Source organism: Copidosoma floridanum, unplaced genomic scaffold, assembly GCF_036245765.1.
Source record: "Copidosoma floridanum isolate Cflo_tuat_1 unplaced genomic scaffold, Cflo_Japanese_pri ptg000004l, whole genome shotgun sequence".
Taxonomy (NCBI): domain Eukaryota; kingdom Metazoa; phylum Arthropoda; class Insecta; order Hymenoptera; family Encyrtidae; genus Copidosoma; species Copidosoma floridanum.
The window spans coordinates 40,845,445-40,868,118 of NW_028321881.1; the positions used below are offsets into that span (position 1 = coordinate 40,845,445).

Below are 22,674 nucleotides of genomic sequence, written 5' to 3' on the forward strand. Positions count from 1 at the left end.
TGTGAAGCATTTACGTTAAGTGACGAAGGATGGGACAGGTTTGGGTTAAACTAAATAAAAAAACACTATTTATGAGCCACTGATGAAGATATAATAGGTGGCTCAAAGGAGGAAACTCTTGCGAGAAAACCCCCTAAGAGGAGAAAAACAACCGGTACAAATTGAATAGGAAAAAATAACAACCTGGTTTGAATTGGTGTGCAGATGTGGAGGTGTAAATGTGTAAAGGTGTGAGTGTAAGTGCGTGTCCGCTCTTTTCTCCTTCTCGTCTTCGTACCACGGTTCCGCGAGTGCGGACGTTCGCCGTGGGTGCTCACAGCACGTGGTGAATGTTGACGCGGCACGCGGCTGTATTTCTTAATCAAACGAACAAAGATGAATTGATGCAAAACAAAACACGTTAATGCGTCGCGGCACAACGAAAAAACTTCTCAAAAACTAGAACAAGCGAAAATTACCCAAAACAAGCTACGTACACGATTTCTCAGAAAACAACTGGAGACCGCTCTGTACAGATGCAAGTATCGGACTGACCGAGGACTACCGAATTTTCCCAGTGGTGATACCCTTTCTTTCTCCCTCAACTCCCCCCCTTTTCTAATGATGCGCGCCAATTAGTGGAGGTGTTGTTCATCTCGAGTGTCAATCGGGTGTCGGGACGCGAACAATGCCGAAGATGGACGAGGCAGACTAAGGATTCAGTTTGAAGGGGGAGAGAGAACGAGACTCTAGAGCGAAATAAGAAACCCGCATAATGAGTGTGTATGTGTGAAGTAAACGAATTTATGCGCGGTTTAATGTATTGATGAGGACGAACGTGCTGTGAGCTTCAATCCTCCTCTGCTCACGTGGTGGTACTCGATTTAGTCGCATTCAACTAAACATGCTCCCTCCGTTGCGAGGATAGCGAGCAAAAACGTAAGTCGTAAGCGTTTCTCGTTCGATAATGTAGCCGATCTGCCTCCTTCGATTGGTTCGGTTGTATATGTATGTGTGTGTGTGTGTGTGAATATATACAAACGTACAACATATGTACAAGACTCTTTTTTGATACAATAATTCCGATAACAATGCTATCGATGCTTAAAGTTGTTGTGGTGTAGAAATTGGTAGTGGGAATAACTGCGTGACGTTGCACTTGAATATCCCTTGAGCTGTTCTGATGGTGACGACTCGAGTGATGCCATCGGCGCCTGGATGGATTTCGACGACAACTCCCAACCGCTAGTGTATGCACGGTTGATTCTTATCGATGAGATAAACGGTCGTATTTACTTTAATTTCGTGGTTCGATTCGCTCCATTTTTGTCGACGCTGCAGCTTGTGAAGGTACTCCAAGTACCACCGCTTCCAAGAGTCCTGCCGTGCTCGGGTGATAAAGCGCCAAACTGACAGCCGGTTACCTGGAACAGAAGACAGATCAGCTTCCGGCAAAAAATTCAAAGGTCGTCCAATTAATAAATGCGCTGGTGTGATGGCTGTTAAGTCATTAGGATCGTCAGATAAACTATAAAGTGGTCTTGAGTTCAAGATTGCTTCAATTTCTATTGCAAGGGTATTGAGTACTTCAAAAGTAAGCAACTGATCACCGATTACCCGATTAAAATGATGTTTAAACGACTTGACGGCTGATTCCCATAGTCCACCGTGGTGCGGTGACAGTGGTGGATTAAAACGCCAAACGATATTTCTTTGGACAGCAAAATGATTGACATCGTCACGGAATTGATCGGAGTTAAACAGATTATACATCTCTTGTAGTTGATTATTGGCTCCGACGAAATTCGTGCCATTGTCAGAAAACACGTGACTCGGAATGCCTCGTCGGCCACAAAACCGCTTAAAAGTTCCCAGAAAACCTTCAGTCGTCAAGTCGCTTACGATTTCGAGATGTACGGCCTTAGACGCCATGCACACAAACACACATCCGTAAACTTTAACTCGATTGCGATTTCGCAATTTTTTCTCTTTAATGTATAACGGTCCGAAAAAATCCACCCCTACATGAGAAAACGCGGCTGCTTCGGTTACGCGAGCTGACGGTAAGTCTCTCATCTTACTGTGAATGGGTATCGGTCGATTTCGCACGCACTCCACGCATTTCCGCAGTACATGTCTAACTTACTGTTTTCCGTCCAAAAGCCAAAAACGCTTCCAATTGTGTGGAGTGTAGTTTGAATCCCGGCATGCAACGTATATCGATGAGCGTCACGAATAATTAAATCCGTAACGTGATGGCGCGATGGTAACAAAACCGGATGTTTTTGATCAAAAGAAATTCTCGCGTTTCTTAAACTCCCACCCACTTGCAAAAGACCATGCTCATCGATAAAGGGATCAAAAGCTGATAGATGAGTATTTTTTATCGATTTTGAGGAAGACAAACGCTTGATTTCATCTGAAAATTAATCGTTTTGTATCCTACGTAATATTACTCGTTCGGCCTCGCGCCCCTCCTTCACACTGATATTCTTTCCTCTAAACTTGTTGACCCGTCTGATCCGCAGACAAAAAGCAATTACGTTAATCAGGTTTGAATAGCAAGAAAATCGTGAAAAACTTTCTGTCCCTGAACTTATTAACAAACACGTTTTACCTTTTAATCCCGGTAATTCGCTCAGTGATATTAAGATTGTTTTTGGCCATTGGATTTCTGATTGCTTGAGTCACGCGGGCCTGCTAAGCCAAGTTTCAATTTTTTTAAGACTTGATCGGCAATTGACCTCGTGAAAGCGCGTCAGCAGGATAGTCTTTCGTTCGTACATGCATCCATTCGTGAACTGAATCCATCGCTTGAATTTCGTTAACTCGATTTGCCTCGAAAACTTTAAGGGTTTCCGTTGATTTTTGAAGCCAATGTGAAACGATCGTTGAATCCGACCAAAAAATTATTTTGTTAACTTCGAAATCAAGCACTTGACGCATTTCTTTAAATAATCGTCCGAGAAGCAGTGCGCTGCATAATTCTAGTTGAGGAATCGTTTTCATTTTTACCGGTGCTACGCGAGATTTCGCACACGCAAGACGCACAGCGCAATTCCCATACCGATCTACAGAACGCACATATATACATGCACCGTAACCCACTTGACTTGCATCACAAAATCCGTGTAAATCTATCGTCACCGCATCGTCGATTAAAAGTTTCCGATCTATGGCAAAATTTTGGATGAGAGAAATCTGACGCGCAAATTCCATCCAACGAGTGTAGAGCTCCTGTGGTACCGATTCATCCCAATCGCTTTTTGCCTTCCAACAGCCTTGTATCATGATCTTCGCGTACAATACCACTGGTCCGAGGAAACCCGGTGGATCAAAGATTTTCGCGATTTTGGAGAGTATATGTCGTTTCGTGATTTTACTTGGAAGACTTATTTCTTTAACAGTATAAACAAATTCATCCGACCGTGAATCCCAAGTTATCCCAAGAGTTTTTGAAACTGGTTCCTTTTTTAACATGTTATCAGAATTAAACAGCTTTCGATCGAAGTTATCTAAAGCATGTCGGTGATTGGATGCCCACTGACGAATATTAAACCCACTGCGATTCAAAAGATCAATTAATTCGCCGCGAATTTGTAAAATTTCCTCGATCGAATTGGCACCCGTCAAAAGATCGTCGACATACAGATCGCATTTCAGTATTTTAAATGCTCGCGGGAAATCGTTCCTTTCATCGTCAGCTTATTTATGAAGCGTGCGTATTGCTAAATATGGAGTGGATGCTACTCCAAAAGTAACCGTATTTAGTTCGTACACGGTGACATCTTTCCCGTTATATCAAAAGATCCTCTGATAACGCCGATCGTCGGGATGCATCAGTATCTGCCTATACATTTTCTTGATATCGGCTGTCAAAACAAACGCATAAGAGCGAAATCGCAATAAGTGCTCAAACAATTTCGGCTGAATCGTAGGCCCGACCAGTAGTAGTTTGTCGTTTAGAGAATTGCCCCGATCTGTTTTCGCGGACGCATCGAACACTACACGTACTTTAGTCGTATCGCTGGACGCCTTTACGACTGCATGATGCGGTAGATAATACCCGTCGGAATTCTCGTTTTGCAGTAACGTCATGTGGCCAAGTGATTTATAATCTTCGATTACCTTCGTGTACTCGTGATTATGTTCGCCGTTAGCTTGTAATTTGCGTCGCAAGGTGTGGAAACGACGGAGAGCTTGCAAACGAGAGTTTCCTAATTCTGGCGCCTTTTCGATGAAAAGGAGTCGCACTATGTATCGTCCGGTTTGCTTACGTATCGTAGTATCAGCGTAATAACGCTCGCATGATGATTCTTTGTTAGTTACCGGAGCCTCGTCCTTTACTTCTTTGATCGACCAAATTTGATTTAACTGCTCGCTCAAACTAAGTAGATTACACGATACTACGTATTTTTCTCGATTTTCACTGTGACTTCTGCCCGCGATCACCCAACCTAATTGCGTTTTTTGTAAAATCAAATCTCCGTCGTCACGCGAAATATTTATCTGCCCAACCGATAAAAATGATAGTGTAGCCCCTGAACCAATTAGCATATCTACTGGTCGCGGAACGTGAAAGCGCGGATCAGCAAGTTTTATATTTGGCCGTATGGAAATTAATGCGCGTGGAAATGGTGCGTCCGGTACTAAATCTGCAATTCGCGGAATCGTAAGAAAGGTTAACGTTTTGAAAAAATTGGTAGTGCGTGACCTAAAACTGATTTCTACACTGTATTTCGTATTAGTATTTAAAGAATTAATCGCGCCCACGGGGATTGAGCACGAGCTCAACGGGAAATTTAATTCACGAGCAAATTTTTGTGTTACGAAATGAGCTGTCGCACATGTGTCCAAAAGCGCGCGCGCCTCGACGCAGTTGCCCCTAGCGTTTTTAACTCTAATTACTGCGCTCATCATCAATTGCGGTTGTAATGCTCGAGTACTCGTCTCTAGCACGCTCGCTCCCAGTCAAACGCTAGACTTCTCGACCTTTTTTTCGCGATGTAGAGAAGTGTGGTGTTGGACATTGCATTTCCTACACGTACCCAATTTACACACCCCTAAATGATGACCTAAACAATTTTTGCACAGTCCCTTTAATTGTACGAATTTCCAGCGATCCTCTACACTCAACCCGCTATATTCTGAGCACGAATAAATACAATGGGCCTCACCACACCGTGCACACGTTAACGCCGCTGTGTTAGTGACTAATGCGCGTGCAGATAAATTAAATTTACCCTTTTTGACAGTCTCCGATTCTCGCTCTCCCTGACGCTTATAACCACCCTTTTCTCCCTTTACACGCCAAATCTCCGTTTCCATCATTGAAAGTCGGAACGTCGTCGCATTGACAAATTTATAAAATTGCGTAAGTTCCGGGAGCGCGTCCAAATCCAGTGACTCTTCCCATTTCTGACGAATACTAATCGGTAAAGCCCGCTCCAGCAATCGCACTATTATTGTGTCGTCCAACACCACGCCCAAGGAAGACAAAACATTTAGATGCTGGCGAGTGTCGTCCACCAATTTCGACAGCCCTTGTGCATTTGCAGCCTCTAACGGCTTTATATCTATAAGCGCGTCTAAATTTTTTGCCACCAGAATTCTTTTTCGATCGTACGCATCGTTGAGTAACTACCAAACGCTTGCATAATTGGCCGCGGTCGCGTCGAAAATCGAAATTTTATTAAGCGCTTCCCCCTGTAAGGCGCCTTTCAAGTAAAAGAATTTAACAAGGTCATCGATGTCCGTGCGCGCATGAACTATCGTTCCAAATGCATTCTTAAAAGTAATCCACCTATCGAACTGCCCATTGAACTTTGGAAGCTCGGCGACCGGTAACTTCCGAAGCTTTTGCTTCTCGATAAAAGATGACGATGCGAAGGGATTGCCACTGGATGTCGGGTCTGATTGCGCATCAGCTGCCGCAAATATCGGCTTAAGTTTCGCTGTTACCGTGTAGTATCGTTCGCTAATGCTCTCCATCTCCTTTACGTGCGAATCATTGGGGTCAATTACTTCGAGCTCGTCGTTCAGCTCTTCGTACGCGCTAAACAACTCCTTCGCGCGATCAAATCTCAGCCGAGCCTTCACCGTGTCGAACGATTCTTGCGCAATCAGCGTCTCGAGCGCGGTGATCTGTCCCTTTAGTGTGGAGCGTTTTTGCATAATGACCTTGGCTCGCGACATTTTCGTTTAATCACTGATCAAAAATGCACAAATAAGCCCAAGCGCTTTAATACAAAGAAAAAGAAAAAACTCGCAATACTTCTACACAGAAAAACCCGTAAAATAATTAAAAAACCCGAATTATGTGACGAAATTGAAAAGAGAATAATAATAGGCCCCCCTAAAAATAATAAAAACCCACTAGATATACAACAAATTACAACTGATGAGAAAAAACGTTACTCTGATGTCGCCAAATCTGATTTCCTTATGCACGATATACAAACAAAACGAACTAAATAATTCCCGTATTATTTGAGTTCCGTTAAATACCAGACAGCCTTGACACGAATAATCAAAATGAAAATAAAAGCTAAGTAAGAAAGACACTACACGAAGAGCCGTAACATATCAATACGGCATAAGTCGGAAATACTAGAAAAAGTTAATCCGACGTCCTGCGCTTGTTGGACGCGTGATCCTCAACACGCGCTACCTCTCCTCTCCTCTACCAATGGCCTTTTTGGCGCGGTTGGCACAATCTTAACTTACATGCACTAACACTCTCGCTCGCAAAAAAAATAATGCATCGAATTTCCCGCACTTATCGATGTGTTTCTTTTTCCGATTTCACGCACTTTATAATAAACATAATAAATAAAATGGATGATTACAAAAAATTAAAAGCTCTGATAGAGAATGGGGCTATAAAAATATAAGGACTCAAATCAAAAATAAAGTAGATAGAGTCGAAGGAAGAAAAACAAAATATGTAAGAATTAAGTTAGAGTGCAATGCAAAAAAAAAGAGAAATAGTATAGATAGAGACAAGAAGTTATACAAATAAGCGAGGAAAAGAGAGGAGGGACGAGCGCATGAGAAAGAGAGATAGATAATTAATATGAATATGGAGAGAGAGAAAGAGTAGAGATGCAAGCTAGAGTTATTGTGAAATCTGGAAATCGAGCGTGGGCGAGAGAGAGAAATTCAGTTTAAGAGATAGAAAATGAGACAAAGGGATAGAGTTAAGGTCTACAGTACAAAGCGTTTAGAAAAAATGTGGTACACTTAGCTTTATCAATGGTGCACGTGGAGGCTGGAAGCGAGATCTCCTTTCTTGGCGCCGATGGCATAAACCATGATGATCTTCCTGCAACTCTCTCGATAATCGTCCTCGTAACTGTTGGCTCTCCTTCAAAATTCGATGACAGGCGAATGATGTGCCGAAACCTCTCAACGTAAACGAAACGAAACAACCGAAAGTTCGAGAAGACGCGTGACAGCAACAGAAAAAACGTTTTGATATCACCTCGGGGTCACCATGAATTGTGGCACAGGGGTCTTCTGCCACCCTAATGACTGCGTCTATGTGAGAAAGCCATCTAATTTATTGATAATATCGTAAATAGGGAGCCCGTAAAGCAAATACAAAGTACAAAATACAAAACACAAGAAAGGTAACACTATGCTGCGGAAGTACAGGACAAACTTTTAAATTTAAGGGCAATAATTAAATTACTAAAAATACGGTACTTCTTTACTATAAAAGACACGGAATTAATTGTGAAGCATTTACGTTAAGTGACGAAGGATGGGACAGGTTTGGGTTGAACTAAATAAAAAAACACTATTTATGAGCCACTGATGAAGATATAATTGGTGGCTCAAAGGAGGAAACTCTTGCGAGAAAACCCCCTAAGAGGAGAAAAACGACCGGTACAAATTGAATAGGAAAAAATAACAACCTGGTTTGAATTGGTGTGCAGATGTGAAGGTGTAAATGTGTAAAGGTGTGAGTGTAAGCTGATGGTTATGTATATATATACCAGCTGAGCACGAATCAAACGCAACAGATTCCGAGCGTCAAACCCATCACGCTCCTTGCATTTACCGCTCAGGTATACTCGATGCTTTCAGTGCTACAACTTCGTGCTTTCAACGCAAGGAAATCCGCATGCGCTGAAAGCCAGCTAACCTCCATGCGTTCAACGTGTGAATTCCCTCTCCGTGCAGCTGATACAAGCAAGCTTGGCGGCCGAAGAGGCGAGGAGAGTAAAAGGCACCCGAAAGTTAACGGAATCAAACAAGGTAGCTGGAAGCATCGTAACATTTGGGAAAGGTGTTTTCGAAGGCAGAGGTGTTGAAGCATCGGAGAGAGCCGATCAAGCACGAGAAAGATCAAAGGAAGAAGAGAGTGAAGGAGAGACACCACAGTACGAGCATACAGCAAATGAGCCGCTCACTGACGGTACTTATGAATGTAATAAGAGGGAGAAAAAAAAAATCATATGAGGGACAGAATGAAAATAAGCTCAATATGGAAATAGAAGGCACAGGTTCAGATGCATCAGATGATGAATTTAAAAGTGACAAGACCAATGGCTACGGCAGGGGACGATCCTATTTCCCAAGGAATGACGGACGGGAAATTAGGTTATATTATGAAAAAATCGGGGTTTTGAAGGGGAGTAAAAACGACGAGTACACCAGCAGCAGTACTAATCGAGGAGAGAAAACGAAAATTGCGCAAGAGACAACTGGATACATTAAACAGACAAAAACCGAATTTTTCGATTACGCCGACAATAATGAGCCCTTCGAAGGAAATAATAATAGCTAATTGTGATACGCCAGAAACGTCAAATAGTACAACGGCACAAAACACGGAAGAAGAATAACGTAGGTCAGCGGAGCTTTCAGTGAGCGCAGAAACAAATTTCACTCCAAAATCAGAGGCAGACAAGGAACCGGATGTACACGATTTGTTAGAGGGAAGATCAGACGAACTGCGGGCGCAAGTTATGATCGACGTAAGAAGGCAAGATGTAGAGGGAAGGCCGGGAATGAGGATTGACGTGTGGAAGCCCAACGAAAAGCGCATAAGGCCCCCACCTGAACCACCATCCCTACCAGACCCTTAAAGCCACTGTAAGCCATTGACTAAAAAGAGTACAACGACGATAGTAATAACAATATTGATAATGTTAATAATAATGATTGTAATATTAATAATAAAAATGATGACAGAAGCAATACAAAATGTAAGAATAATAAAGCTAGTACACTTATATAGCATATTGTATAGAAGACAGGATGAACAGAAACACACGTGTATAGATATATTTAGGGAAAAGCGTTAGTTTTTATTAATTTGCGGCCCTCAGACGAGCCGCGAAAAAAAATGACCTGACGGAGGCAGGTGAATAAACAATAACGTTAGGACCGAAGAAAAACGGATTCACATATATGCACACTGGTAAAGGCGGGGAGTTAAAAAAATAACATACGACCGATATGAGAACAAAAAATAAAGCATACAAGATACGTGCGTGGCATTTTCTAACGAAAAATGTAAAAAAAAGAATTTATAATAATAATAACAATAATAATAATAATAATAATAGTTATCTGAAAATAACAATGAAAATAACAATAAGGTAATTAACAGGTAGCATTACCAAAACAAAAGCGAGGAGCTACGATCACTAAAAAATTACATAACACGTATAAAAATATTAACATTAGGCTGCAAGCATGGAAGATACAGAGTGGAATAGACAAAAGAAACAAAAATTAAAAGGCAGAGAAGACTCCGGAAAGAATATCAATCAGATTTTAGGTAACACGACTTATTGTTGTTGTTGCTGAACAGTGTGATCCCCTAAAGCAATCACATTCGCGGCGTTTAAGACCACCCCTTCCTTCCTCGAAGATATCCTAAAATACCCCACTACTCCCAGCAATTCCACAAAGATCCTTCCAGCACGTACCTGAAGCAATTGAAAACAATTCTCGTAAACGACGGAGGCCCATGGACTGCACAGTGATCTCCCTTAGCTGACGCTAGTATCCGGGAGAGCACAAACAAGTAATGCATTAAAATTAACAAAAAAAGATCAACAAAATTGATTACTCAGATACAAAAATGACGTTAGAGAAATAACTAGCAATGCTGCTGAAAACAACCCTAACGATTTCTGCTGAAATGAACCCGTCCAGTACTTTATGGCGAGGGGCATACCGAAGACCCGCGGAGATTACGGTGACGGAAAACTACTAGGAACAGCAGAAAAAAAAAAAAGAAAAAAAGCAGAAAAAAATAAACAAAAACAAAAAAATTAAAAAAAATGGGAATGGTGATTAGGTAGTCATCAACCCAGGCAAACATAGTGGCTACGGCATGCAAAATGAAGTGTATGAATCTATAAAAAGCCACAATACAAGCTAGCGAAGAGGGAGAGAAGAAAGTAGAAAATAATAGTTGCAGTGAATGGGCACAAGCACTGTCGGATTATCGAAATCTATAAGGCTCCACCATAATTCCCTTTCCATACATGACACATAAGAACGGAAGAAAGGAAGCGGGAAAATTTTACGAACAGAAAATCGGACAGACTAATATAAGCCAATTGAGTCTCGGGCACAAGATTGACAATCTTCGTGGACTCGCCTCTGTTGGAGTATAATAATAATTAAATGTGTTAATAAAGTGTACTTATTGAATTACCAACAAGAATGAGAAATATAAAAGAAAAAAAATTAAAAAATAATAAAGACAGAGCAAGAAAACATTAGGCATGTGGCAACAAGGAAGCGAAGTCGTAGTAAAATAGCGAGAAGTAAATTTATGTATACTGTATAGCGTGTAAGAAAACAGATATCTGTAAAGAGAGTGCCACACTCGCAACTGAAAATAAGCACACGGTTCTTGAATGGTATAATGCATTGGGTAGCGTCATATTCGAGTAAAGCACCTTCCAGGTACATATATGTTCATGAGCGTGGATTTAGGAAAATAGAACGTTAACAAAGACGACACAGCCAACCGCTCTCTTTTCTCACCCCTCACTCTCTCTACTGCGGTTCTTAAAAGATGTCAAAAACAAGAATATACCCGCGGGAATAGAGAAGGATATACGAAATAAGAAACCATTACGGTGGAGTGTATCACCCAGCATACGAATACGAGGAAGTGAAAATAAAAGGAGAACTGTCAGTCTGCAAGGGTTAACCGTGGACGGTGGCGGAAATATTATTAGGCACCGCGGTGGAGTCGTTTTGATTTTCAAAAATGGGGGGGCCCCTCAATAATAAATTTGGCTAGAATGCTTACAGGTAGAAGAAACCGTTCCAAAGGTGAAGGCGCAGCAGCGAGTGCAGTGACAGTGCAACCAACAATGCTACAGACCATATCGACCATATAAAGACCAGTCGCGTTGCAAAACCAAGTACGCGTAACGATCAGAAGTGCACCTTCGGCAACTGACAAAATAAAACGTCCTCGCGCATAAGAGGATCAAAAAAAAAAAAAAAAAATTTTTAAATAAATTATGGGTACATACATAAATCTAGGTTACGTTGGTTTATTATAATTAAGTTACCGTATTTACGAACAAAAAAAATTTATTATGTAGAAATATCTAATAGGCTCGTAGCCCAGCCAACTGTAACAATGACACGAATAAAAACATTAAAAGAATGATCGAATCAACAGTAGGAGAATAAGTAATATTATACAATACATTATAACATACTATATTGCCATATTTTACAAATTTAACATGAATAACTTACAGTAGGACTGAATAATTAGTTAATAACTAGTAGAAATAACTTCAAGATTATTACACTCCATGAATTTACAAATAAAAATTTTGCAATAATGCACTATATTATAAAGGAAAAAGAGCGCCAACAAAAACAATGAATGTTTACAAAAAAAAAAAGCAATTTAGCGAATTTGTGTAATGGAGGAACAAGGACAGGTTTTTTTCTCTCCACTTTTTTACTCCTATGTTAGAAATCTCACATACAATATAAACAACATTACACGAATATTACTCTAGCACAAACATGAAAATTAAAAAGGGGAATCGCCACCAAGGACGATAGTGGTGTGGTCTCGGACGTGTCACGTTCGATATCATAGCTACACGTACAGGCGCCCCCTCTTTTTGGGGCCTACTACAGATGATTGTTGTGGGAGAAAGGAAAGCGATAAGCAGATAGGACGCTGAAAGCAGCACGCTCTCTGGCTGGAACCATCAAGAACGAAGGTCGTACACACACGACGCGCTCTTCTCTCGTTTTTGCATAAATAAAGACGTTGATACTAGTTCCTCGACTATTTACTTCATGCGCACCCTAAGACCCTAGAATCCTAAGCAACAAATACGTGATGTGAATACGTAATGTTACACGTAAAATTGTTATTTTTAAGCTTTCAATAAACTACCTCTTGTATGACAAATTTTATACATTTGTATCTCTGTTTTTTGAAGCTGTAAATTTTGCTTCAACCAAAAAATAGTCCAAATTTTGATGAATAAGACGAATGGTAACATTTATGTGGAATTTCTTATTACTGGTAAAATAATAATTAGTGTGTACATGGTTATTGACGTTAGCGACTTCTTCCAGTTAATATTGTTGTATATATCTTGGGTTGCGTATAACTTTTGCACTCATACAGTTCTTATTTTACTTCGATGTTTTATGTGAAGCTTTAAGTATATTGCGCTTTATTAATTGTCTATCTACAATTGCACATATTAAGTGAAGCATGATACTTTAGTTTCACTGTACTTATATATTTTATTTTTAAATTTTATATAAGTCAATTGTAAACATTATTTTAATACTAACATAAAGTGTGCATAAGCAATAAGCCAACAATGATTCTTAAACACAGAAAGTCTTACACGTACTACTGATTATTATTTTTACAAGAAGTCAATAGAGCAATGATAGAAACCTAAAATGACTCAGACACTGTTTGAAAGTACTTGTCATTAAAGCAATATTAATTTGCCAATCGAGCATGTATCAACGTACCTACTGGCTATTAGGAAAACAGAATACAAACTCATTTGTTGAAGTAAAATTTACAACTTTATAGGAAGCCTGTACTTTTTTTCATAGTCATAATTTAGTACATTTTTTGCATCAGTAATTAGGCGAACACTCAGAATTAAAGATGTAATGTTATTCAGCTGTGATTTCGACAAAAGATATTAAAAAAATATATCGATAAGTAAGTAATGAAATGCGTTACGTTGCTCACATTTGCACCACGACACGTTGAATGTATAAATAAAAAAGCGGCGTGGACTTAAGCATGTCTTAAGACATGCAATAATTATAACAGTTCTATTATTTTTAATTGGACAATAAAAAGAAAAAGAAATTGTGAAAATATTAGTACAAGATGGTTTTAAAGATGTTAAGACGCTAAAGAGACAATCTGATTACCCAAGTGTCAGCAAGAAGTAATGAAATCATGTGGCATGGATGATAGGTATATCTAGCAGCTTTTATACGAGAAGTCTAATAAAATTAGTAACTAATACTAAAATAAAGAGACTTACCACTACTCGCACTCAGCACGGCGATGAACAGTGTAAAGAGTATTTTGATCTATGAACTGCTATGTTCTTCATATAGTGCCTTTAATCTTACTAGGCACTAGAGTCTATACTACTATAGTAATGATCCTTTTACTTGAGAATTAGAGGCTTTAAATAAGAAAATGATAAATAAATGGAATTTTAATTGATTCTTTATCTCTTTCCATGAAATGTGAGTCACTAAAATTTATGCGGACACTCATGCACTCACCAATAAACTTGTACCATGTAAAGTAAGTGACTCCTATTTAACTATTACAGTGTACTCATGCTTAGAATTGATAAGGGCATAAGCAATTAAAACGAATGTAACTTTATAAGTAAAGCATAATTACTTTCATAACGAGAGTATTATTCACTAGCAGCCCCCCGTCTCAGCTTTGCCCGAGACTTACTAAATAGAACACCGTAGTGTGTTGACATGTGATGTGAAACGTTTTCAGTTACAAATTTTACATTTATTCCTGACACTTTTCAGAACGACGATCTTCTCATTAGAAGCATAGTTGTTCGCAATCCATACAGTTTATTTGGTCAAATAATAAGCTGTAAAAATTAAAAAATTATAATTATGCTGAAAAGTACGGTGCGTTCCTTATGCCATAAAATAATCGTTGGCCATAAGAAGCGGTTGATTTGCAGTTTCTCCCGCATAAATCACGAAAAGGGCTATTTTTAAAGCTGTTAAGATTTTAAACTCCCAAAAAATATATATTAAAAAAAATTTTTCTCTTATATTACAAATTTATTACCAGAGCAACAAAGTCCTGGAGCTTAATCTCTACATTTTTTATTGCCTCAAAAATACAAAAACATTTTCTACTTATTTATAAATCTAAAAGATTTAAGAGATTACTGTGAGGGTACGATGAAAAGCTGATCTCTCATAATGGATTCTTTATTGGTCGACTTTGACGCTGCTGTTCCAATCTCGATAAATTTTCTGCGTCAGCTTCTTGACGCCTAAAATTGTATTCATTAGATACATTTGAAGTTTTCCTTCCAATTCACCCTCCTGCGGCTTTTGTCATGCTTAAAACTTTTGTGACTCCTAAAGACTATTTTCTGTCAACTTTGGTATGTTCTAATATATTTGTTGGCAAGATAGTTCGACGTCCGATGGCCCTAAAAAAGACCCGTGAGCTGCTTAAGTAAACTCTTTCTTGACCAAAGCTGACAGTAATTGTGACTGCCTGGAAAAGCTGACGTATTTTTGAAAATTTTTGAGCTTATTTATTGCTATTGTTACTAAATTTTTAAAGATAAAAACCATACTAATACCATCTAAGAAGTGTCAAGAATCGGTATGCTAAATTTCAGCAAAATCGGTTCAGTAGTTTTCGCGGTTAGCGATTGCAACGGTTTTAGCGACTTTGCTTTATATATTAGTAAGATAAGATAAGATGACACACTGTACCAGAACATAAGAAATGGCACATGTGACCTTCAATTATCCTCTAAAATTTATTAACAAATTTAATATGTTATGTGTTTGTAGTAAACAATTTTCTCTCTAACAGCAGTGCACTAAAAATGTTGTGAAATGATAAGCTTCAACTTGGAACGGATTAAAAATGACAAATGCTCAAAAAGCTTATCAAAAATAAAATCTACGAATAAGTTTGCGCTGAGACTCCAACAGTTTTTGTTTGAAATATTTTTTTCTATTTTATAAGGCTTTCAAATGAAAAAAAAATTATCTACAAGTATCTTATGAAAAAAAATTGCTTATTTTTTCGCACAAGAGACATTATAATTTCTGAACTTATCGAATGGTGAATTTCACGTAAAAATCTGCATATAGTATTTTACTTAAAAAATTCTTTCAAAAGAGTACGTACTATAGAAATGGTTGTTTATCCATTTGACTATTACCAACATAATAAGAAGTTTTTAATAGCTTACTTTGTACCATGGATGGAAAGTTCTACCAACCTGCACGAAAAGTGCCAGTGTTAAATGTATATGTCTAAGTTGTAAGCGGTGTTCTTCTTGTGATAGTTGCAAAGTGCTAATCTTGCCTATGAGCACATCTTGAGTTATTATGCCCTAGGGAGGTTGAACTGTCCTACACACTAAAAGTCATTTTTTAGCGCAGGAAGGAAAAAAATCGTATACGTGCCTCAGGAAAAAAGTACTGCTTCATTTTTGAGATTTTTGCTTTGCTATCTTGGCCTTTGGCTTGGAAGGCCACTCACACATTAAAGGAAATGCCATATTTTTCTCCTTTGGCACGTAGTCTGTTTGCTCACTCGTGAAGTAATTTTTATTCGTACCACAACATCTTGATTCAAATACACTAATAAACATTTTATTTTGAGTTATTTCTAGCCCTTATGCACGTAAGCACTGTTATTATGTCAAAAAACTTATTTAGAACTTATTTTTTTGCAGCCCATACAATGTGATATGCTATAATGTTAATTAATGAAATACCCACAATTTTTATTCAAGTTTACATAGATGTCAGCTATTTTAAAGGAGCTACTGCCAAATCCTTAAGCAATTTCTTGTCTATCTTTCCAGATGGTGTGTGTGGCAGTTCATCCAGAAACTTGACACCTCCCCTTAATTTTTTAAGAACGTCCAATTCAGCGCTAAAATCCACAAGCTCTTCTTCGGATACCTATTTTTTGTAATTTTAAGAAAAATGTATAATAAGTGATTAGTTCAAGCTATTTTACCAAATTGGAGCTGTTTTTGCTACCTTTGAACGTTTACTTAGTTCTCAGTAGAAAAAATAGACTTCATACCTAGTGTACATCCAAGCGATAAGTACAAGCACAAGGAGTCCCACGAATATTTGCCTGACATGCACCACCAGGTAAGAAAACTACTATTCTTGAAGACTTACCTCATATCCAGGATTTTTTTTAATAAACGCCATAGGGACCTCAATTTCAAGATCATGAGGAACTCCTATAACGGCAGCTTCCAGTACAGCTTTGTGAGTCATTAAATACTCCTCGATTTCTGAGGGTGATATTTGATGTCCCCGATATTTCATTATTTCTTTTTTTCTCTCGACCATCATAATCTCGCCGTTCTCCATATAATAGCCAATGTCACCCGTGTGGTACCATCCTAGTTTAGTTTTATTTTATGTATCACATAAGCCTTTAATCTTGAATAAGTATTGCAACGAACACTGAAAAAAAATGAAGCCGATCCAAATAAAAGTTAATTCAATCACAAACAACTAGTATTCATTGAAATAAAGTAAGTATTTAGATAAATAAATTTAACGTGATTTTATATACAAATTATTTACTAGATTTAAAAACATATTTCATTCAAATAAATATTAACTTAATTTAAATACTTATTTATTGTTTGTGTTAAAACAAACGTTTGTTTGGATTAAAAAATTATTGTCCACTGAAGCTTCTCACCTTCGTTGTCTATCATCTCTTGGGTCGCCTTTGGATTGCGGTAATAACCGAGCATGGCTTTAGCCGTTTTGAAGCAAATTTCACCGGATTCATTTGGGCCGAGAGCCTGGCCGCTCTCTAAATCGATTATTTTTATTTGTGAGTTTGAAACGATGAAGCCAACGGAGTTGATTCTCTTGCAGGAATTCGTTGTTACCGTTAAATGTCCACCTGACTCTGTCAACCCTTTAAGAAAAAAATGTCTTACTAGTAGAAATAAAGTACAATAAGTGCTGTTAATCATTTAGTACAAAGTTTCATTAAACAATCTACAATGATAAATTTATGGACAAATTTTGAACATAAATTTAGATAAGGCCAGTCTTATGCGAGGGGGAGAAAAATACGATTAAAAGAAGTGATGTAATTTGCCTTCTCGTGAAAAAGGGGGTTAAATGTAGACAGTGCCAAATTAACTCATGAACTAGAGAGGTAACCAACTTTTATTTCTGCTTGGATGCATGTATATATATATACACGACGTCGTATTCAAAGTCGACGAAAGATCATACATCGGAGAAGCCTTCAAGACGGCAAAACTCGACCGCTTCCAAGCTGATTGGAGTCGGGGAAGCATATTAAATTCCCGATTGGAAATATATTATGGCTGCCGTAAAGAGATCTACCGCCTGTATACTGTTACCGTAAGAAAATCCTCAGGGGCTGCTTGAAATGTGTTACCAGGCGCGTGTACGGGCTGTGTACATGGTGCCATACATTAGTCATTGCGTACACTGCCCATACACTGCCCGTTTACTGCCCGTAAACATGAAATATTTTGATATGATTTATAGTTTGTAACTACGAAAAGTCTATTACAATAAAGAAGTGAATGTTTTATTATAAATAATAAAATTCTTTTACAATTATGGATGAAAAAACTAAAAGATGGTTGTGTATATTGAAAAAATCCAATATACACGAAAATAGTTCACTACATGGTAGTCAATAAGAATTCTAGAAGAATTCTTTTTTCCAAAAAGTAATGAAAAAAAAATAATTATTTGGGCCTTAAAGTAAACGTGAACGTCCACTATGTTTGAAATCTTAAAGCATTCTTTTTTTTACAGCAAAAATATTACTTTATTCAATCAAGAAGAACCAAATAAGAATACTTTTTGATAAGTACCAAAATTTAGTGTGAATTAAAAAAAAATATTTTCAAGTACATTGTCACTACCTTAATTTATAAACAAACTTTAATAATAGAAAAATACAAAATAAAAAAAAAAATTGCCTCATCACCAAGCCGCTAACCTGGTATGTTTTCCTCGTAAACCAAGGATCTTTTTGATGTAACCATGAAGAGTAAACATTTGGCTTACAATTTATATCCATATAAGGTCCAAGTATACCGTACCTATTTTTGTATATGTTAAGATATTCTTATTTACTTTCTCAAAAATGTCTATTTCCGTTAACTAACTTACGAAATATGAACATTTTTGTCTTTTAAAAATACAATTTTTTTTTTACATCTCACTCTTAAGATTATGATTTATGTTGTTTTTTCAACAATAACAATTTATATTTGTATACTATTCAATCATAACTAACAAAAAAAAGTAGTACACGATACTTGTACCGTGTCTGGAGGCTACGTCATTTTAATTCCATAGTAATACGTAAGAAACTCGAAGAATACTAAAAAAATACCTTATTGATTAAGTATCCTCATCTTTACGGGCCATGTATAAGCAATATACAAATCGTAGAACTTGAACAAATTTGTTGTAAAAAAAAACTCATAACCTTTTTTGTACTAAAGTCCAAGGTATATTTTGAACAGTGTTTATATGGTGATATAGAAAAGCAAGGGTTTTAAATTTTAAGTGTTCAGTAATGGGCTAATCAATTCACAGGGTATTTGTACACTGTTCTTCTTTCTAAAAAGTGCTGAGGACAAGAGTAGGATGTTATAGCAAACGTCCTATAATATTTAAAAGAAACTTACTCGGTGTATGTATTTATTTTGAACGGAAAAGGTTTAAGAATCTTTTGATTTTATAACTAACTAAACACACTTGACTTTGATACCCAAGCTATAATAAAAGCACAGTACATACACTTAAAAAAATTAACTATGTTATAATATGGTAAAATTTATAACACTACCGTAAACTTGTCTGAAACAAACGTTAGGCAGGTGGCTCTTGATCTGCTCAATAAATTTCTTGCCCAAATTTGCCCCGGCAGTGGAAATAAGCTTGAGTGAGTTGAGTTCGTATTTTTCGAGTACTCGAGATTTGCAGAGGTGAGTGACCAGTGTCGGAGGAATAAATAAATACTCAACCTTCTCGTTATTTCATCCACAACGTAAGAAAAACATTAATTTCAAAAGAATAACCTTAACATCACAATAGTATTCAATGTTACAGGTGCATGTGTTCATGTATACCTTGAATTCGTTGATAACGCGACAGGTGTCTTCGGGATCGAAACTTACATGCAATATTCGTTTCGTGAAGCCCAGGGTTGTTAAAAAAAGATGTAAAGTTCCACTTAGCCAATAAAGAGGCGAGTACCAGAGTATATTCGTGTAGTTGCGCTGGAAAGCAACTATGTTATTTAAAAGATTCTTGATAACTTTGCAAGAGTAAGATACGCCCTTTGGAAGGCCTGTACTTCCGGAAGAAAAGACAATCATTGCAACTTCGTCCTCCAACCTGGAATCGACAGCTTTAAAAGTCTCTATGGACTTGTTATTCTCTTCGAGGATATCCCCAAGTTGTGGGAATAGTTTCTGATTCTCGAAAACAACGATGTGGTCAACATTGACGCCCTCGAGTTGTGCGGCGTCTCGTAGGAAGTTTGCGGTTGACGCGCACGAGAAAATGATTTTTGGTCGAATGAAATTCATGAGATGGCGAGCGGTTTCTGAAATACATGTGGTTAATAAATTTGATTTTCAAAACATGTTATATAATTAATGACTATTTAACTACAACAGTATAAGGTGAATAAACCATGGCCTTTATTGTTACGTTGATGCAAAATTATAAAATAATTATAAATTTTTAACGCTTTTTGCGACCGAAAACCATTATTGCTGGAATATTTGTATGATGATTTGAATGTAAGTAGTGGAGAATTCTGGTACCACTATATAAATGGCTGCATGTCAATCAAAAGACCAAGCCCATTAAGGACGTTCGGTAAAGATAGAACCCTGTAATGAATCTTTTTGAAATTTTAACCAGACGTTCTTATTGTTGTTACAATGAAGCTGTTAAAATTTCAAGAGGTTTGTCTGTTTCGTTTCCGAGATATTGAACTTCAAAGTTCAGCTTATGGGGAAACTTATAAAAACTCAGTTTTAAAAAAATTTGCGTTATTAATGTCTCCAATTTTTTTAGATGTCACAGATAATGTTATTAAATATATGTACACAAAGTTCAGCAATGACTGTCTGATTAGTTTATGAATAAAAAAATTTAATAATAGTTCGACAAGAACGCAACGGCAACGTCGCAAGAAGCGGAAAATTCAAAATGTACTAGGACGTACGTTTCAGTAAATATTTGAATATTATGGTAGATATTTATGTATTTCTGTATAAAACATAAGCTTATATATATGTGTGTGAGTGTATGTATATAGGTTCCACCCTTACCCATAACAAAACAATGTATTATGATAACACATATTTATTTTTCTTAATGAAATTTTTAATTTGTAATTTTTATACAATACAATTTTTTTACACAACATAACAAAATCACATGCTTTTCGTAATCGCAGAGACTGAAGTCTGTCTTAATTATTTAACATATCACTTTTAATGAGACTTTTGAAGGCACATAAAAATTCCAGAATTTTATTTACATTAGCTACGAATATAATTGTATGTACATATATCTGTCACAAGTCTTTTTAATTATTTACTCATTTTTATTACTTTGTTATAACGAATAATAATCAAATACTTACATCTTCAGCACAAATACATTACAAATATATATACCACCTGATGTGTGTATATATGTGTGTACATGAACACTCACACATTAGAGACCCATGCGGTGATGCCAAGTCTTCACTCATCGCTACTTCCCCCTTGCCCCGCAATTGGTTCCACCCCGCGATCTCTACCGAACGTCCTTAATAGTAGTCTGACTGTTATTTAAATAAATTGATATAATTACTCGCATGATATTACCACACTTCTTAACGCGCGATTAGTAACGTATACATCGAATTTCAAAAGTAGTTTTTTTACATTGCAGTAACTGTTTAATCGTATTTTTCTAACGCTCTTAAAATGCTGCGAACCATTAGGTAAGAAATGTATGACAGTATTAAAATACATTTAAATATGCGTATGACTCTCCAAGATTATTTATCGACACAGCATGCTGAAGTAGCATTAAGAACCGTTGACTAGAAATTTTCTGTTGTTCGATGGTTTTGCGCGATAGGTTACAATTATAGTATAAGTTTTAATATATATTTTTAACTAATAAGGGACATGGTGTATTCTGTTGCAGTGAATAAAGTATTATATAATTTGTAAACCGAATTTCTTGCAATCGATATCAACCTTAAGTTTTTTTACACTTAATGCATCATTCTATTCAAATAAGGATAATCTTGTTTTAAACTCGAAGAAATATTGATATGAAAGCTTACTTAGAGTAACCTCATGGTACCATGGATTGTAGATGGCCCCGATAAGAAGAGTTGCAACCACAGGAACATAGTCCATTGGTTGATTGGGTGTACAAACTACCACGATATCGGTACTTTTTACGCCCTGCTTTTGCAGCCACATAGCACATTGAATGCTTGTTTTCTTCATCTCTGCATACGTCGTTTGCTTTCCTGTTTCCACTTCAATCTTATTTGAAATTACTTTGTTTTAGTTGCGAATTAATTTTACGAAATTGTAACTTTAAAAATTATTTACACTAACATTTCTTTCAATTTTAATTATAATCTAGTAAAATTGATGTAAAATACTTATACACCCTTGTTTAAATTTTAATTTAATTTATATTACTTAGTACCTGAATCCACTGAATTTCCTCATATTTACCAGTATGAAAAATCATACTATGTTTATTCGAAACAAAATGAATAATATTTTGGTGCCAAAAATAAGTGTCCTAAGAATTATTTAATATATGATCATGACAGTATACTCTGCGTATACTCAATCTAGTTTTTAAGCTAACTTGAGACATTGTTCTCTGATAAGGTTTAATTGAAGTAGATTACTTTATCTTTATACGAGAACTTTGAATGCGTTTCACAATAGGGTAGGTCTTATTCAATTAAAAAATATTTTCAGCCTCATTAAAAATGATTTTCAAAACAAAAATATAAAATGTACTCTTTCACTGTTCGCTAAATTTAAAAGCGGTAGTGATATATAAGCTTTCGAAAATGATTAAGCAAACAGACATCTCAAAATAAATTGGTTGATGGGTTTAACCTAAAGATTACGAGACACACATAAACATTTTTTATTTTATAATATTAAATATCAACTACCCGTATTTTATTAACTTCGATGCGATTTTACAAGAAGCTTGCAGTACATTTTTTAGTAGAAGTGTATTAAATTTACTGTAATAATATTTAAAAATTTATTTTTATACCGATTTTTCTTGATTATTCAAATTTTACAAACTTTTTTTTCCGTTTTTTTATTTTTTTTATAATACGCATTTTATTAATTTTCG

General features: G+C 36.8%; 2 protein-coding genes across 2 annotated transcripts; both read right to left on the minus strand.

Moving 5' to 3' along the window:
- Positions 1 to 1,083: 1,083 nt before the first annotated feature.
- LOC149375867 (uncharacterized) lies at positions 1,084 to 6,174 on the minus strand. The gene is made up of 8 exons (XM_089597202.1): positions 5,697 to 6,174; positions 5,223 to 5,555; positions 3,801 to 4,634; positions 3,088 to 3,683; positions 2,597 to 2,679; positions 2,436 to 2,496; positions 1,276 to 1,899; positions 1,084 to 1,224 (listed from the first exon to the last, which is right to left on the minus strand). Exons 1-8 carry the CDS (start codon positions 6,172 to 6,174, stop codon positions 1,084 to 1,086), a joined length of 3,150 nt encoding a protein of 1,049 aa, XP_089453328.1.
- Positions 6,175 to 16,029: 9,855 nt separating this feature from the next.
- LOC106644591 (luciferin 4-monooxygenase-like) lies at positions 16,030 to 22,173 on the minus strand. Its single transcript, XM_089597203.1, has 7 exons — positions 22,165 to 22,173; positions 21,620 to 21,827; positions 19,389 to 19,867; positions 19,106 to 19,283; positions 16,952 to 17,176; positions 16,414 to 16,643; positions 16,030 to 16,185 (listed from the first exon to the last, which is right to left on the minus strand). Exons 1-7 carry the CDS (start codon positions 22,171 to 22,173, stop codon positions 16,030 to 16,032), a joined length of 1,485 nt encoding a protein of 494 aa, XP_089453329.1.
- Between the last annotated feature and the right edge of the window lie 501 nt (positions 22,174 to 22,674).